This window comes from Oncorhynchus mykiss, unplaced genomic scaffold (assembly GCF_013265735.2).
Source record: "Oncorhynchus mykiss isolate Arlee unplaced genomic scaffold, USDA_OmykA_1.1 un_scaffold_231, whole genome shotgun sequence".
In the NCBI taxonomy this organism is placed as follows: domain Eukaryota; kingdom Metazoa; phylum Chordata; class Actinopteri; order Salmoniformes; family Salmonidae; genus Oncorhynchus; species Oncorhynchus mykiss.
This window is the reverse complement of record NW_023493698.1, coordinates 446,334-462,392: the sequence shown is the minus strand read 5'-3', so window position 1 is coordinate 462,392 and position 16,059 is coordinate 446,334. Positions and strand designations below refer to the sequence as shown.

General features: G+C 40.6%; 1 protein-coding gene across 1 annotated transcript in view; it reads left to right on the top strand.

Moving 5' to 3' along the window:
* Positions 1–3,873: 3,873 nt before the first annotated feature.
* The window catches only part of LOC110513573 (NLR family CARD domain-containing protein 3-like), a 291,508-nt gene continuing 279,322 nt past the window's right edge, over positions 3,874–16,059 (top strand). The window contains exons 1-2 of the mRNA XM_036973337.1: positions 3,874–4,013; positions 5,116–5,226. Coding sequence (XP_036829232.1) covers positions 5,132–5,226 — 95 coding nt within the window. The 5' untranslated portion in view covers positions 3,874–4,013; positions 5,116–5,131. The remainder of the gene's footprint in view (positions 4,014–5,115; positions 5,227–16,059) is intronic.

Below are 16,059 nucleotides of genomic sequence, written 5' to 3'. Positions count from 1 at the left end.
CCAAAAGCGTTCTCCTATGGGGACAGACGGAGGACCTGTTTGGAACCCTTTAGTCTAAGAGTGTACTGTATCATAGGTCTATATAGACCAGGGTGATCTCCTACTGTATCATAGGTCTATAGACCAGGGTGATCTCCTACTGTATCATAGGTCTATCGACCAGGGTGATCTCCTACTGTATCATAGGTCTATAGACCAGGGTGATCTACTACTGTATCATAGGTCTATAGACCAGGGTGATCTCCTACTGTATCATAGGTCTATAGACCAGGGTGATCTCCTACTGTATCATAGGTCTATAGACCAGGGTGATCTCCTACTGTATCATAGGTCTATAGACCAGGGTGATCTCCTACTGTATCATAGGTCTATAGACCAGGGTGATCTCCTACTGTATCATAGGTCTATAGACCAGGGTGATCTCCTACTGTATCATAGGTCTATAGACCAGGGTGATCTCCTACTGTATCATAGGTCTATAGACTTGTCTTCTCAAAACAGGCTTAAAACACAACAAGCAACAAACAAACATTTTCTCTTTCTAATCTACTGTTAACGCTTTTTACTCAGGGAGGTATTTTGTGTGAAAGAGACAAATAAATATTGTGGAAAGACAAACAACAACTTACACTTCCTCAAACAGGTTGTGTGTATTCATTAGTGCCATTTAAAACTGTTGGCTGTGGAGTAAACTAATGAACACAACCCAGGTTGTTGCCTACGACTCGGCATGTTGAGACCTGCCTGATGAAACCTGATTGTAGCCTGAGGGGTAAACTATGATACTAGCTAGATATACTGGTTTTCTAAAGTTAGCCAGCTTCAGTTAGCTTCACATTCCAGCTCAGGCCTCATCCATCAGAATATACAGAACAGAACAGAAAATATCTCAATGACTTGACATGTTCTGGTTTTGAATTCAGGCTACAAGGTGAGAATCCTGCCAGGGATTATTGTAAAGTGTGTCAGAGAAATTAAATGTATGGTGTAATGTTAGTATAGTGAAGTAAAACACTCCTAACAGTAGATACATTAAATGTATGGTGTAATGTTAGTATAGTGAATGACAGTATAACACTCCTAACAGTAGATACATTAAATGTCTGGTGTAATGTTAGTATAGTGAATGACAGTATAACACTCCTAACAGTAGATACATTAAATGTATGGTGTAATGTTAGTATAGTGAATGACAGTATAACACTCCTAACAGTAGATACATTAAATGTATGGTGTAATGTTAGTATAGTGAAGAATAACACTCCTAACAGTAGATACATTAATTGTATGGTGTAATGTTAGTATAGTGAATGACAGTAAAACACTCCTAACAGTAGATACATTAAATGTCTGGTGTAATGTTAGTATAGTGAATGACAGTATAACACTCCTAACAGTAGAGACATTAAATGTCTGGTGTAATGTTAGTATAGTGAATGACAGTATAACACTCCTAACAGTAGAGACATTAAATGTATGGTGTAATGTTAGTATAGTGAATGACAGTATAACACTCCTAACAGTAGATACATTAAATGTATGGTGTAATGTTAGTATAGTGAATGACACTCCTAACAGTAGAGACATTAAATGTCTGGTGTAATGTTAGTATAGTGAATGACAGTATAACACTCCTAACAGTAGATACATTAAATGTATGGTGTAATGTTAGTATAGTGAATGACAGTATAACACTCCTAACAGTAGATACATTAAATGTCTGGTGTAATGTTAGTATAGTGAATGACAGTATAACACTCCTAACAGTAGATACATTAAATGTCTGGTGTAATGTTAGTATAGTGAAGTATAACACTCCTAACAGTAGAGACATTAAATGTCTGGTGTAATGTTAGTATAGTGAATGACAGTATAACACTCCTAACAGTAGAGACATTAAATGTCTGGTGTAATGTTAGTATAGTGAATGACAGTATAACACTCCTAACAGTAGAGACATTAAATGTCTGGTGTAATGTTAGTATAGTGAATGACAGTATAACACTCCTAACAGTAGATACATTAAATGTCTGGTGTAATGTTAGTATAGTGAATGACAGTATAACACTCCTAACAGTAGAGACATTAAATGTCTGGTGTAATGTTAGTATAGTGAATGACAGTAAAACACTCCTAACAGTAGATACATTAAATGTATGGTGTAATGTTAGTATAGTGAATGACAGTATAACACTCCTAACAGTAGATACATTAAATGTATAGTGTAATGTTAGTATAGTGAATGACAGTAAAACACTCCTAACAGTAGATACATTAAATGTCTGGTGTAATGTTAGTATAGTGAATGACAGTATAACACTCCTAACAGTCTACTTCTACTGAGACAGGTTGGTGTCAGTTTAATCACACAACATGGAGCTGACTGGACGTGGTCAAGTCAAATTCAATATATCAACATTCATATATTATAGTTCTACATTTAACATTTCATATGATAATGTAATTGTATCATAGTTCCTCTGTAGTGTAGTGATCCTCTACATTTCATATGATAATGTAATTGTACCATAGTTCCTCTATAGTGTAGTGATCCTCTACAATTCATATGATAATGTAATTGTATCATAGTTCCTCTATAGTGTAGTGATACTCACTATATGAGCCACGTCACAATTCTAACCAAGTTACCTAATTGATGCCAATGGCGCGATGCGTAGGTTGTTCACCTTTAACACATGCAACCTGGGTTCACTTCCCTGCCCTGCTGTTTGCTACATTGGTGTCTGAGACATGCTTTTGTGTGAGCCAGGTAACAATTCCCACCATGTGGGTTAACCCTATTGGTGCAATACGTAGGGTGTTGACCTCCCTGCCAGCTGTTTTCAACTATATTAACAGCTCAGGCTGCCTGTAGGGTGTTGACCTCCCTGCCTGCTGTTTTCAACTATATTAACAGCACAGGCTGCCCGTAGGGTGTTGACCTCCCTGCCTGCTGTTTTCAACTATATTAACAGCACAGGCTGCCCGTAGGGTGTTGACCTCCCTGCCTGCTGTTTTCAACTATATTAACAGCACAGGCTGCCTGTAGGGTGTTGACCTCCCTGCCTGCTGTTTTCAACTATATTAACAGCACAGGCTGCCTGTAGGGTGTTGACCTCCCTGCCTGCTGTTTTCAACTATATTAACAGAACAGGCTGCCCGACATTCGTTGAACAAAGAGACACAATAATACGAGAGAAAGGATTTTAGGATAATGTCAGTAAGTGTTGATTTAGAGTTGTCTTCTGGGTTCAGCCTTCTAGTTGCCTTTATCAACAGGTTGAAATGTAATAAATGACATCACAATGACATGTCCTCAGAGTTGGAAAGATCCTACATCTGTACACATTATTTAACATGGTGACATGGTGCTGCTAGTGAAAGAAAACATTAAGAGACAGAATACAGGCGGTGGAGTTTGCACAAAGTTTACGTACAACAATATATTGAACTAGGTAGACTGAGCATAGAGCTAAAGGCTATAACCACGGGGAAGAAACTGTTCAGATTGGGGTCTATAACATCCAATCACAGAGGCTTACAGCAGCTGACAGTTGCAACTTCATTGCTAATAACTCAAACTTCCTTTTTCAGATAAAGACGTCATCTCTGTACAGATGTAGTATCTGAATTTGATCACCCTGTTGCAGGAAAACTAAAACTTGCAGTGTATTTGATGTTTTAAAAGGCTTCTGAAGTTTGTCATTTCCACTTTCCACTTTAAAATGTTAATTATAATCCACATAATTTTTCTGCTGTATTAAACTGTCTCAAATTAAGATCCTACATCTGTAGCAAAACAGGATATATATATATCTCTACCTCTTCCATGTGTATGACTCTATCAGGATATATATATATCTCTACCTCTTTCATGTGTATATATACCTGTCTTTCATGTGTTCTCCTTTGACCAATTGACATCTTGTATTTACTGTTGTTTAGGCTGGTTGAATGAGTTGCCTATGAAAGCTACTTCATCTGTAAGAAAACAGGCGGCTGCACCAGTGACTGTAAGTTATGTGATTTCCTCATGTGATATTAAAAGGATGTTTGTAGCCTACACAGTTATAAAATGGCTGTTGAAACTGTGGCACATATTTCTCAGTACATTAGAAGTCAGATAAATGTGTTGAGACGTAGGAAAGATGGGGAAAACTCTCGTTGGTCTTGGCTTCCTACATACGATTAAAAGGTTAGTCGATGTCAGACATTAAATAGTCAGAGTAGGTTGGAGCTATGATCACTTATCATGCTGACAAACCTGATGGTTTCTGTGAACTGATCTGAACAGGTTTAGGCTGGTCATCTATGATATGTAGGTTATATAGAGTACATTCTCTGTCCTGCTACTGGTAGGACTATAACATTATGTGAACTGACCTGAACAGGTTTAGGCTGGTCATCTATGATATGTAGGTTATATACAGTACATTCTCTGTCCTGCTACTGGTAGGACTATAACATTATGTGAACTGATCTGAACAGGTTTAGACTGGTCATCTATGATATGTAGGTTATATACATATTACATAATATAACATCTACATATCACTACCAACCCACTACTACATTATAACCTAGTCTACTTTACATAATATAACATATCACTACCAACCCACTACTATACATTATAACCTAGCCTACTTTACATAATATAAAATCTCTTACTTGATGCAAAAAACATTTCTGAAAGGATCAATGATTTCCCCTCAGATCAATCATGTCCATTTTAGCCCTTCTGTCTACATTCTCAGATACATTTAGAAAATAACAGATTGAAAGACAATAAATAGCCCACCTTTAAATAATAAAATAAGAATTTGTTCTTAACTGACTTAAATAAAAAAGGTGAATAAAAATAATTGTGAGACATGGCCTTGTGCTGCTGTAATGTCTAGAACTACCTTAAAAGTGACTTATTATTATTATTATTGACAGTTACCATGGAGAAGAGATGTCACATCTACATATTCATGTGATTGTATTAAATAACCTGACTGTTTCGATATGTCTGTTAGTGAATGTTTTATAAGAGATTATTAATAAATTATAACAATTGATATTCAAGAATTACTGTGTTAACCACAACCAACATGCTGGATCTCTGTATAGGGGTCAGTTCTCTAAAATGAGTCTCTCTGGGGAGAGAGATGAGGGGGACCCTGCCTCAAAAATGAGACTCTCTGGGGAGAGAGAGGGAGGACCTGACACCAAAGCTAAGAGGTGAGATGACAGTTGTGTTTAGGAATTATTTTGAGTTTCTTTCAAAAAATGCTATTTCCAAAAATGTTCACATTAGTTTTTTTAATCAGAAATGGTTGCTTATGGCTACCTCCAAAGGGAGAACTTGAAATAACACGATGTAGAGAATTAAATAATCAAAAGAAAAATGTGTTTATTTTACACTCTCAGAAAATAAGGTTCCTTCTAGAACCAAAAAGGCTTCTATCACTTCCTTAATATATGGAACCACTAAAACATTATATATATATTTGGGTTCAGTGAAGAAGAACCTCTAGAGTTCTGATCAACAAAAGGTTGTTGTGTGTTGAGCATGTGTTGAGGATGTGAACCCAGCACTCCTCCAGTGGTCAGATCAAGTCCGCCTGTATTTTCCAGCACCCGGCCTGGGATTCGAACCAGCCACCTTTCAACCACAAGTCCAATTCCTGCCACAGCTCCAACTCCTTGGCCTTTGGGCGAAAACCTGAGTTAATCTTCAGAAATAAGCATGAGTTAATCTGCCAAAATTAAGACAAAATGGTATCACTTACCAAAAGCACAAGACATACTGTTGCATGTAGGTCTACATTATTAATGGATTGATCATATAGAAATATAAAAACATTATTATAAACTACTACAAAGCAATTACATGTGGCGCAGGAACCACTGACTGACTGCATTATTCTATAGTAATATCAAGACACCTGCTGTTAACTCTTAACTACTTAGGACACCTGCTGTTAACTCTTAACTACTTAGGACACCTGCTGTTAACTCTTAACTACTTAGGACACCTGCTGTTAACTCTTAACTACTTAGGACAGCTCACCAGGTGTCCTAAATATCTGCTGACTAGGTGGGACTAGAGACTTCATGCATAGCTTTAATTTATACCCATAAGTGTAAATTGTCTTTATTCTCAGCACTTATACAACCAATTTTCTACTCTGAGACGCTTTGTGGATATGGTCCCTGATCTCAACATATTGTTATAAAAAAAACAGAATGTTTGTTTTACATAATGATAAAAAATGAATATTACTAATGTAACCCACTGTAAAGACTGGGTTTAGTTGATTGTGTTGCACTGATCATGTCTGTGTTCTGGAACTGTCCGCGTCCCCGTACAGAACAGTCCGCGTCTCCGTACAGAACTGTCCGCGTCCCCGTACAGAACAGTCCGCGTCCCCGTACACAACAGTCCGCGTCCCCGTACAGAACAGTCCGCGTCCCCGTACAGAACAGTCCGCGTCCCCGTACAGAACAGTCCGCGTCCCCGTACAGAACTGTCCTCGTCCCCGTACATAACTGTCCGATCCTTTTCACTCTCGATTCTTTTTTTATTTTGTGGTTCACTGGATTCATCATCATCGAGACGAAAGACAGACGAACGACCTGCTAGCCAGTCGGTACAGTAAGCTAGCTAGCCACTCTACCAGCAGCATCCTAGTTATCCTAGCTAGTCGGTACAGCTCGGTAATCTAGCTAGCCACTCTACCAGCAGCATCCTAGTTATCCTAGCTAGTCTGTACAGCTCGGTAAGCTAGCTAGCCACTCTACCAGCAGCATCCTAGTTATCCTAGCTAGTCTGTACAGCTCGGTAATCTAGCTAGCCACTCTACCAGCAGCATCCTAGTTATCCTAGCTAGTCGGTACAGCTCGGTAATCTAGTTAGCTACTCTACCAGCAGCATCCTAGTTATCCTAGCTAGTCGGTACAGCTCGGTAATCTAGCTAGCCACTCTACCAGCAGCATCCTAGTTATCCTAGCTAGTCTGTACAGCTCGGTAAGCTAGCTAGCTACTCTACCAGCAGCATCCTAATTATCATAGCTAGTCGGTACACCTCGGTAATCTAGCTAGCTACTCTACCAGCAGCATCCTAGTTACCATAGCTAGTCTGTACAGCTCGGTAAGCTAGCTAGCTACTCTACCAGCAGCATCCTAGTTACCATAGCTAGTCTGTACAGCTCGGTAAGCTAGCTAGCTACTCTACCAGCAGCATCCTAGTTACCATAGCTAGTCGGTACACCTCGGTAATCTAGCTAGCTACTCTACCAGCAGCATCCTAGTTACCATAGCTACCACTACAATATCACCGGCTGTCTGCATTTCTTGTGGACCGATGGAGCTCCCCGGTTGTTTCTTCCACCTGTTAAATCCCGGTGAGGCTTCTCCCTCTCTCGTTGACGGATGCTGGCTACCTCTGTCCGGTTCTCCTCTCTTCACTAGATGGACGGTAACTTTCGTGTTTAACCCGTCTGTGTCCAAGGATCGAACTTTTCAATATTATTTTCAGGGCGCCTCAATAGCAGGTATTGAACCCCGGGTAAATAATCACTAGTCAGAGCCTCAACCTCAGTATACATTCATTATAAAAATCATCTTAATATCTGATATTGTGAGTAAACAACCTCGAGAGTGCGTCTTCCAGCCCTCTAATAAATTACATCATTCAACCCTCCCGGTTAGTAAATTTACCTCAACATCCCCCGGAGAAGGCAGACTAACGACACCAGCCTTTTAGCGGGGCTGACAGACTGACTACAACGCTCGCGACGCTAAATTAATCTCGTTATTAAAAATGACACACTGCTCGCGCCATTAACTAACGTCTAGAAGTCAGTTCTATTTGTGAAACTCTTCTTCTGTTTCCCCATCTGAGCTCAGAGTAGATGAGAGATGTAATGTTTGTCTCTGTTGTGTTGAAGACCAATCAAGCAGGAGAGACCAGCCTCCCCTGTTCCCAGCTGTGTGTCCATGAAGAGTGACTGGTCTATGGATCCTCCTCTAGACTTTAGAAAGGGAGACTTTTCTACTGAACAAAGGTAAGAAGAACTCATGGGTCCTGGTCAGTGAGTTAAACAACACTGTCTCTAGTTATTTCTCCTCTCCCATTTTCCCATTTATTGTTGTTGTTTTCATAATCCATAGGCTAATCATTTTGTCAATTTTCATAGTCCTAAAACAATATTAAACAAACACAACATTCCCTCCCTCCCTGTGTGTTTGTGTGCGTGTGTGTGTGTGTGTGTGTGTGTGCGTGTGTGTGTGTGTGTGTGTACTCCCTGGATGAGGAGATGTAATCTCATGTTTTGTCCACAGAAACCAACAGGCAGGATCAGAGTCAGAGATTCTCAGTGGTCAGTCTTCCCAGAGTCATCAAACAGACCTGGCCTCCATATTCAGTGTATGTGGTCCTGTTATGTACATTTGTTTTTGTTTACCTCAAGTAAAGTTGATCTGTCAATAATTCATTAATGTGTTAATGAGAAAGCATTTGTCTCTTAATTTATTCCAGATGCTTGAAGAGAAAATTCTGACATTTGTGAAGAACGAGCTGAAGATGTTCAAGAGGATTCTTAGTCCAGAACTCCCAGAAGGCTTTGAGAGTCAGAAGCAGGATAAGGAAGTGGTGGATGCTGAAGATGAGAAGCAGGAGAGCAGTGCCAGAGAGGGGGCTCTGAAGATCACACTGCACGTCCTGAGGAAAATGAACCAGAAGGAGCTTGCTGACACACTGGAGAAATGTAAGATCTGTCTGCCTCATGTTGAATGGTGTTTTATAACATTTAAAAGTTGTAGCTAAAGTACAGCTAAAGTAGCTGTGTAACTCAATGATATTGTAGCAGTCTTAACACAACACCTAGTGACCTCATCAAGTAGCAGCAGGGATGTGTTGTGGTGATTAATTTAGAGAGAGAGAGAACATTAATAATACCATCAATAATACCAATAATAATATAATCAGTCACACCAGTCTGTAATGCATTATGAAAACATTTACACATTTATACAGTCAGTTAAGAGAATAAATTATTGTAAAACTTTATAACTGTCCTACAATATTGCAGGCATTAAAACAGATGTAATATTAATATCCTCTGTGGTATTTCTAGATTCAGATGAGCTTGCTGTGATTTGCCAACGTGAACTCAAATCTAATCTAAAGAAGAAGTTTCAATGTGTATTTGAGGGGATCGCTAAACAAGGAAACCCAACACTTCTCAATAAGATCTACACAGAGCTCTACATCACAGAGGGTGGAACAGGAGAGGTCAATAATGAACATGAGCTGAGACAGATTGAGACAACAACCAGGAAACAAGCAAGACCAGAGACTGCAATCAAATGTAACGACATCTTCAAACCCTTAACTGGACAAGACAAACGTATCAGAACTGTGCTGACAAAGGGAGTCGCTGGCATTGGAAAAACAGTCTCTGTGCAGAAGTTCATTCTGGACTGGGCTGAAGGAAAGACAAATCAGGATTTCCAATTTGTATTTTCATTCCCTTTCCGGGAGCTGAATTTGATGAAAGAGGACAAACACACTTTCATTGAACTTCTCAATCACTTCTCAGTGGAAACCAAACAATCAAGAATCTCCATCTACAACAAGTACAAAGTTCTGTTCATCTTTGATGGTCTGGATGAGTGCCGACTGCCCCTAGACTTCCAGAAGAACAAGATCTGTTGGGACGTCACAGAGTCAACCTCCGTGGATGTTCTGCTGACAAATCTCATCAAGGGAAATCTGTTCCCCTCTGCTCTCCTCTGGATAACTACCCGACCTGCAGCAGCCAATAAGATCCCTTCAGGGTGTGTTGACCAGGTGACAGAGGTACGAGGGTTCAATGACCCGCAGAAGGAAGAGTACTTCAGGAAGAGATTCAGGGAGGAGGACCTGTCCAGCAGAATCATCTCACACATTAAGACATCAAGGAGCCTCCACATCATGTGCCACATTCCAGTCTTCTGTTGGATTTCTGCAACAGTCCTTGAACACATGCTGAAACATAAGAGAGAAGAGATGCCCAAGACTCTGACTGAGATGTACACACACCTTGTGGAGTTTCATACCAAACAGAAGAATGAAAAGTATCTTGGGAAAGAAGAGACAGGTCCACACTGGAATAAAGAGAGCATTCTGTCACTGGGAAAACTGGCTTTTCAACAGCTTGTGAATGGCAATCTGATTTTCTATGAAGAAGACCTGACAGAGGCTGGCATTAATGTCAATGAAGCCTCAGTGTACTCAGGATTGTGCACACAGCTCTTTAAAGAGGAATGTGTGCTGTACCAGGACAAGGTGTACTGCTTCGTACATCTGAGCATTCAGGAGTTTCTGGCTGCTGTATATGTGTTCCTCTCATTCATCAACAACAACGAGAATCTAATGGACAAACCTCAATCAAAGTCCAGTATCTTTTCTTCGCTGTTCAGAGAGAAGCCTAAAGTTACTGAAGTTACTTTCTACAAGAGTGCTGTGGATAAAGCCTTACAAAGTGAGACGGGAAACCTGGACCTTTTCCTCCGCTTCCTTCTGGGCCTCTCACTGGAGTCCAATCAGAAGCACTTACGAGGTCTACTGACAAAGACAAGAAGCAGCTCACAGAGCCATGAAGAAACAGTCAAGTACATCAAGGAGAAGATCGGGGAGGATCTCTCTCCAGAGAGGAGCATCAATCTGTTCCACTGTCTGAATGAACTGAATGACCATTCTCTAGTGGAGGAGATCCAAAGATACCTGAGCTCAGGAAGTCTCTCAAAACCCAACCTGTCACCTGCACAGTGGTCAGCTCTGGTCTTTGTGTTGCTGACTTCAGAAAAGGAGCTGGATGTGTTTGACCTGAAGAAATACTTAAGATCAGAGGAAGGTCTTCTGAGGTTGCTGCCAGTGGTCAAAGCCTCCAGAGCCGCTCTGTGAGTAAATAAAATGACATATAAGAACTAATCATCAGGAAGAAATATTCAGTTTAGAGAAAAATATGTATTATAATATGTATAATATATTATTTTGAAAAACATATTGAATAAATTCATTGATTTTCACATTAGTATAACAATATGACCATACAATTCTAGGAGACGGAAGATGAATCTATATGTTCTTTGAGAGAATAAACCAAATGCATCTGCCATTGTCCTTCTACACTACTGGTGTTAAATTAACACTGTGTTTGTGAAGTCATGATGATCTCTTTGTCAGGCTGTCAGGCTGTCTAGTCACAGAGAAAGGCTGTGCTTCTCTGGTCTCAGCTCTGAGGTCAAACCCCTCACACCTGAGAGAGCTGGACCTGAGTAACAATGACCTGAAGGATTCAGGAGTGAAGCTGCTCTCTGATGGACTGGGGAATCCCCACTGTAAACTGGAGACTCTGAGGTCAGTATTCCTGTAGTTGGTCAACAAGTGATAACTGTTCTCCAGATCCACATGTGTTTACCAGACACACATAGTCCACACCATATGTGTTTGGACAGTGAAGCTTACAGTTTTACATTTGGTGCTCTGCTCCAGCATTTTGGATTTGAGATATAATGTTTCATATTAGGTGACAGTACAGAATGTCACCTTTTATTTGAGGTTGATGGTGAGAGGTTAGTATGTTTTGTTGTAGCCTCTGTTATTGGTAATGGTGAGAGGTTAGCATGTTTTGTTGTAGCCTCTGTTATTGGTAATGGTGAGAGGTTAGCATGTTTTGTTGTAGTCTCTGTTATTGGTAATGGTGAGAGGTTAGTATGTTTTTTAGTAGCCTTTGTTATTGGTAATGGTGAGATGTTAGCATGTTTTGTTGTAGCTACTGTTATTGGTAAAGGTGAGAGGTTAGCATGTTTTGTTGTAGTCTCTGTTATTGGTAATGGTGAGAGGTTAGTATGTTTTTTAGTAGCCTTTGTTATTGGTAATGGTGAGATGTTAGCATGTTTTGTTGTGGCCTCTGTTATTGGTAATGGTGAGAGGTTAGCATGTTTTGTTGTAGCCTCTGTTATTGGTAATGGTGAGAGGTTAGTATGTTTTGTTGTCGTCTCTGTTATTGGTAATGGTGAGAGGTTAGCATGTTTTGTTGTATCCTCTGTTATTGGTAATGATGAGAGGTTAGTATGTTTTGTTGTAGCTACTGTTATTGGTAAAGGTGAGAGGTTAGCATGTTTTGTTGTAGTCTCTGTTATTGGTAATGGTGAGAGGTTAGCATGTTTTGTTGTAGTCTCTGTTATTGGTAATGGTGAGAGGTTAATTATTATATACTGTCACCTCATATGAAACATTTGACCTCAAATCCAAAATGTTGGAGAATAGAGACACATTTAAAATGTTAGCTTCACTGTCAATATAGATATGGTGTGGACTGTATACTCAATACAATCTAAATCTGATACCTCACTGTCTAAATAGATATGGTGTGGACTGTATACTCAATACAATCTAAATCTGATTCCTCACTGTCTAAATAGATATGGTGTGGACTGTATACTCAATACAATCTAAATCTGATACCTCACTGTCTACATAGATATGGTGTGGACTGTATACTCAATACAATCTAAATCTGATACCTCACTGTCTAAATAGATATGGTGTGGACTGTATACTCAATACAATCTAAATCTGATACCTCACTGTCTAAATAGATATGGTGTGGACTGTATACTCAATACAATCTAAATCTGATACCTCACTGTCTAAATAGATATGGTGTGGACTGTATACTCAATACAATCTAAATCTGATACCTCACTGTCTAAATAGATATGGTGTGGACTGTATACTCAATACAATCTAAATCTGATTCCTCACTGTCTAAATAGATATGGTGTGGACTGTATACTCAATACAATCTAAATCTGATACCTCACTGTCTAAATAGATATGGTGTGGACTGTATACTCAATACAATCTAAATCTGATACCTCACTGTCTAAATAGATATGGTGTGGACTGTATACTCAATACAATCTAAATCTGATACCTCACTGTCTAAATAGATATGGTGTGGACTGTATACTCAATACAATCTAAATCTGATACCTCACTGTCTAAATAGATATGGTGTGGACTGTATACTCAATACAATCTAAATCTGATACCTCACTGTCTAAATAGATATGGTGTGGACTGTATACTCAATACAATCTAAATCTGATACCTCACTGTCTAAATAGATATGGTGTGGACTGTATACTCAATACAATCTAAATCTGATACCTCACTGTCTGTCTTCTGATTGATACTGCTTTTTAAACTGGTCTGGTCAGTCTACTATAATATTTGTACTATACATGTTTCTATCTGCAGGCAATACTTTGATAATTTGTCAATTCTAATAATGATACATTCATTTATGAATAGATATGGAAGGTTTCAGGACACTGATATATCTGAATATGTTGCCACTATAAATATACTGCCACTATTTTCACCACCAAAGAATATCAGTGTGATTTTAATATGATTTGACTCTTCGCAGGCTGTCAGGCTGTCTAGTCACAGAGGAAGGCTGTGCTTCTCTGGTCTCAGCTCTGAGGTCAAACCCCTCACACCTGAGAGAGCTGGACCTGAGCTACAATCACCCAGGAGACTCAGGAGTCAGACTGCTCTCTGCTGGACTGGAGGATCCACACTGCAGACTGGAGAAACTCAAGTATGTAGAGGGTTTATGTCAATGTTCAAATCAGACATGTTTGACTTATCAGGCTTGTTAAGAAAAATCTCTCAATGACACACACTCTGGACACACACACTCTGGACACACACACTCTGGACACACACACACACACACTGGACACAAACTGGACACACACAGGATTCACACACACACAAACACTCACAAACACTCACACACTGGACACACATGACACTTGATATATGCTATATACGCGTGTGCGTGTGTGTGTTTGTGTGTGTTCAGGTGTATCCCTCAATGACTGTCTGTTCTTCTGCTTCCAGTGTCTGTGTCAGTGACACATAAACACACACTCACACACTGGAGACACACACACACTGGAGACACACACACACACACACACACACACACACACACACTGGACACACATACACACACACAGGCAAACATTTGCTTGATGTCTGTGTTATTTGCTGACTGTCTCTGTGTGTGTGTGTGTGTGTGTGTGTGTGTGTGTGTGTGTGTGTGTGTGTGTGTGTGTGTGTGTGTGTGTGTGTGTGTGTGTGTGTGAGTTCAGGTGTGTGTGTGTGAGTTCAGGTGTTTCCCTCAATGACTGTCTGTTCTTCTGCTTACCGCTACAGTGTGGAACATGGTGGAGAGAACAGAATGAAACCTGGGCTTAGAAAATGTGAGTGTTGACTGCTGTGAAGAATATGACAAATCAAATTTGACTGTGTGTGTGTGTGTGCATGCGTGTGTGTGTGTGTGTGTGTGTGTGTGTGTGTGTGTGTGTGTGTAATTAATGTGAATAAGTGTGTTTTATATTACCATACAGTATAACATATGATCATTCAACAAGTCTCAAGTTAAACTTCTCCTTTTGATACCTAGAAATATCTACATTAAATGAATTAGTGAAAAGTGAGTTAACATTCTAATGTGAATGATGATGATTTCTAATATTGTGTCTGGTTTCATCCATCAGATGTCTGTGATCTCACACTGGACCCAAACACAGTACACAGACTCCTCTCTCTGTCTGAGGAGAACAGAAAGGTGACATGGAGGAGAGAGAAGCAGCCGTATCCTGATCACCCAGAGAGATTTGAGGACTGTGGACAGGTGCTGTGTAGAGAGGGTCTGACTGGGCGCTGTTACTGGGAGGTAGAGTGGAGTGGGAGTGGGGCAGATATAGGAGTGACATATAAAGGAATCAACAGGAGAGGAGGGGGTTATGACTGTTGTCTTGGATACAATGACAAGTCCTGGAGTCTGTTCTGCTCTGACAACAGTTACTCTGCCTGTCACAATAATAATCCCACTATCATAGACGTCCCCTCCTCCAGCCCCCACAGAGTAGGAGTGTATCTGGACTGGCCAGCCGGCACTCTGTCCTTCTATAGAGCCTCCTCTGACACACTGACCCACCTGATCACATTCACCTCCACATTCACTGAGCCCCTCTATCCAGGGTTTGGGGTTTGGGATGATGACTCTTCAGTGTCCCTGAAATAATATTTCAGGGTTTGGGATGAAGGCGACTCAGTGTCTCTCTGTCAGTGATACACACACACTGGACAAACACACACACACACACACACACACACACACACACACACACTGGACAATCACACACACACACACACACACACACACTGGACAATCACACACACACACACACACACACACACACTGGGCAAAGACACACACACACACACACACACTGGACAAAGACACACACACACACTGGACAAAAACACACACTGGACAATCACACACACACACACACACACACACTGGACAATCACACACACACACACACACACACACACACACACTGGGCAAAGACGCACACACTGGACAATCACGCACACACACACACACACACTGGGCAAACACACACACACACTGGACAAACACACACACACACACTGGACAAACACACACACACACACACACTGGGCAAAGACACACACACACTGGACAAAGACACACACACACTGGACAAAAACACACACTGGACAAACACACACACACACTGGGCAAACACACACACACACACTGGACAAACACACACACACACACTGGACAAACACACACACACACACACTGGACAAACACACACACACACACTGGACAAAAACACACACACACACACACACTAGATACACACATACACACACTGGACACACACACACACACACACACGCACACTGGACTCACAGACACACGCTGGACACACACACACACACACACACACACTAGATACACACACACACTGGACGCATACACACACACTCACACTGGACACACACACACACACACACAAACTGAACACAGACACACATATACACCTGCTGGACACACACACTGGTTACACACACACTGGACACACACACACACACACACACACACTGGACTCACAGACAC